Source organism: Dipodomys spectabilis, unplaced genomic scaffold, assembly GCF_019054845.1.
Source record: "Dipodomys spectabilis isolate Male_0828 unplaced genomic scaffold, ASM1905484v1 ptg000019l, whole genome shotgun sequence".
NCBI lineage: Eukaryota > Metazoa > Chordata > Mammalia > Rodentia > Heteromyidae > Dipodomys > Dipodomys spectabilis.
The window spans coordinates 9878518-9880273 of NW_024870696.1; the positions used below are offsets into that span (position 1 = coordinate 9878518).

Consider the following 1756-nt stretch of genomic DNA (forward strand, 5'->3'; position numbering starts at 1 on the left):
TCAACCAATAAATAAGTAATAAGTAAACAAACAAATTTAGTAATTGTATTTCTAAAAATTGCTCTGCTTTGTTTCAACAAATAAGCCCAAAGTCAACTTGATTGCTCAAGTTCAAACCAGAGTATCTTCTTGATTCTACTGTGTATACCTCGCACCCCAAATACTGTATTTTTCATTTTATGTTATCCAGATCTCCAAAATGCATCCCAGTTGATCACCTTCTCATTTACTCCTAGAACTCTAATGCGTGCTAGAAGTCTCCTTCCTTCAGAACATATGAAAAACCACTAAAACTGCTTTTGAGTTCTCCCTGTTTTCATGTTTCCCTCACTATGCGTTCACTATAAAGAGAAAAATATTCTCTACAACATGATTTCTGTGATCAGTTTCTCTTTGCTTATAATCCATCAGTGACATTTTCTTACAACTTAAAGTTCCCACTTGTATATCACAAATATCACAAACTGCACTCAAGAAAGACCCTCCTTATCTAGCACCTGCCCACGTTTGAAGCTTTTGGTCTAATTCCAATTTCACCACATTGGCATCTGATGCTCCCTGGCTGGACTATCCTTCCAGTCCAGTTGAATTCTTTTTCCTAGTTGAATCTATATTCTAGTTAGAATATTGCCATGAGATGTAAAAGTTCCCACTTCCCATCCGCATGAGAAAAAGTCATCTTTTAAAAGGCCCCTTCTGATACTCGGTGGGAATTCTTGAACCTTCCCAGTGTTCTCCTGAGTGCTCCAGTCACATCCTTGTTTCTCAGGCTGTAGATGAGAGGGTTCAGCATGGGTGTGAGGATGGTGTAAAACACAGAGAAGACTTTATCCTGCGTTGGTGCGTGGTAAGTGTGTGGCACCATGTAGGTGTACATGGCGGCCCCATAGAACAAGGTCACCACAGTCATGTGAGATGAACAAGTGGCAAATGCTTTCTTCCTCCCCTCTACAGAGCTCATGTTGTAGACAGTGGTCAGGATCCGGGCATAGGAAGCAATCACCACCGAGAAAGGAATTAGTAGCATGAGAACACAGCACACATACATCACTGTCTCATAAAGGGCTGTGTCTGCACAAGCCAACTTCAGCACAGCCGGGGCTTCACAGAAAAAATGGTTAATCTCTCGAGAACCACAGAAAGGAAAGCTCATAGTGATGGGGGTAAGAAGAAAGCCATCCAAAGAGCCTCCAAACCAGGACCCTGCTATTATCATCCAGCAGATTCTGCGACTCATGAGGACAGGGTATCTCAGTGGGTTGCAGATGGCCACATAGCGGTCATAGGCCATGAGACCCAGCAAGAAGAATTCAGCTCCTACCAGGGTAAGGTAGAGGAAATGTTGGGCTGTGCATCCCACAAAGGAAATGGTCCTTTGACCCAGGAGATAGTCGATCAGCATCTTTGGTACAATGGTGGAGATATATATCATGTCGATAAAGGACAGATGGCTGAGGAGGAAGTACATGGGGGTGTGTAGGCGTGGATCTGTGTTGATCAGGAAAATCATGATCCCATTGGCCACCAGGGCAGTGAAGAAGATGACAGAGATTATGACAAAGAGAAGGCTTGAGGTTTCTTCCCTGTTGAACAGCCCCATGAAAGTGAAGTCTGTGGAGGAGATGTTTTGCCTTTCCATTGATCTTATGATGGTGCTGACACAACTCAGAATCCTCCAAACAAAATGATGATATTCTGAGGGAATTTACCTAACAATATGTGTATTGACTCTTAAACATCGGACTGCTAAAAGATA

The 1756-nt window shown here is 42.8% G+C and overlaps 1 protein-coding gene across 1 annotated transcript; it reads right to left on the bottom strand.

The window, feature by feature from the left end:
- Positions 1–682: 682 nt before the first annotated feature.
- On the bottom strand, positions 683–1756 carry LOC122103811 (olfactory receptor 2T1). The gene has a single exon (XM_042674474.1). The coding sequence runs from the start codon at positions 1637–1639 to the stop codon at positions 683–685; it is 957 nt and encodes a 318-aa protein (XP_042530408.1). The 5' UTR covers positions 1640–1756.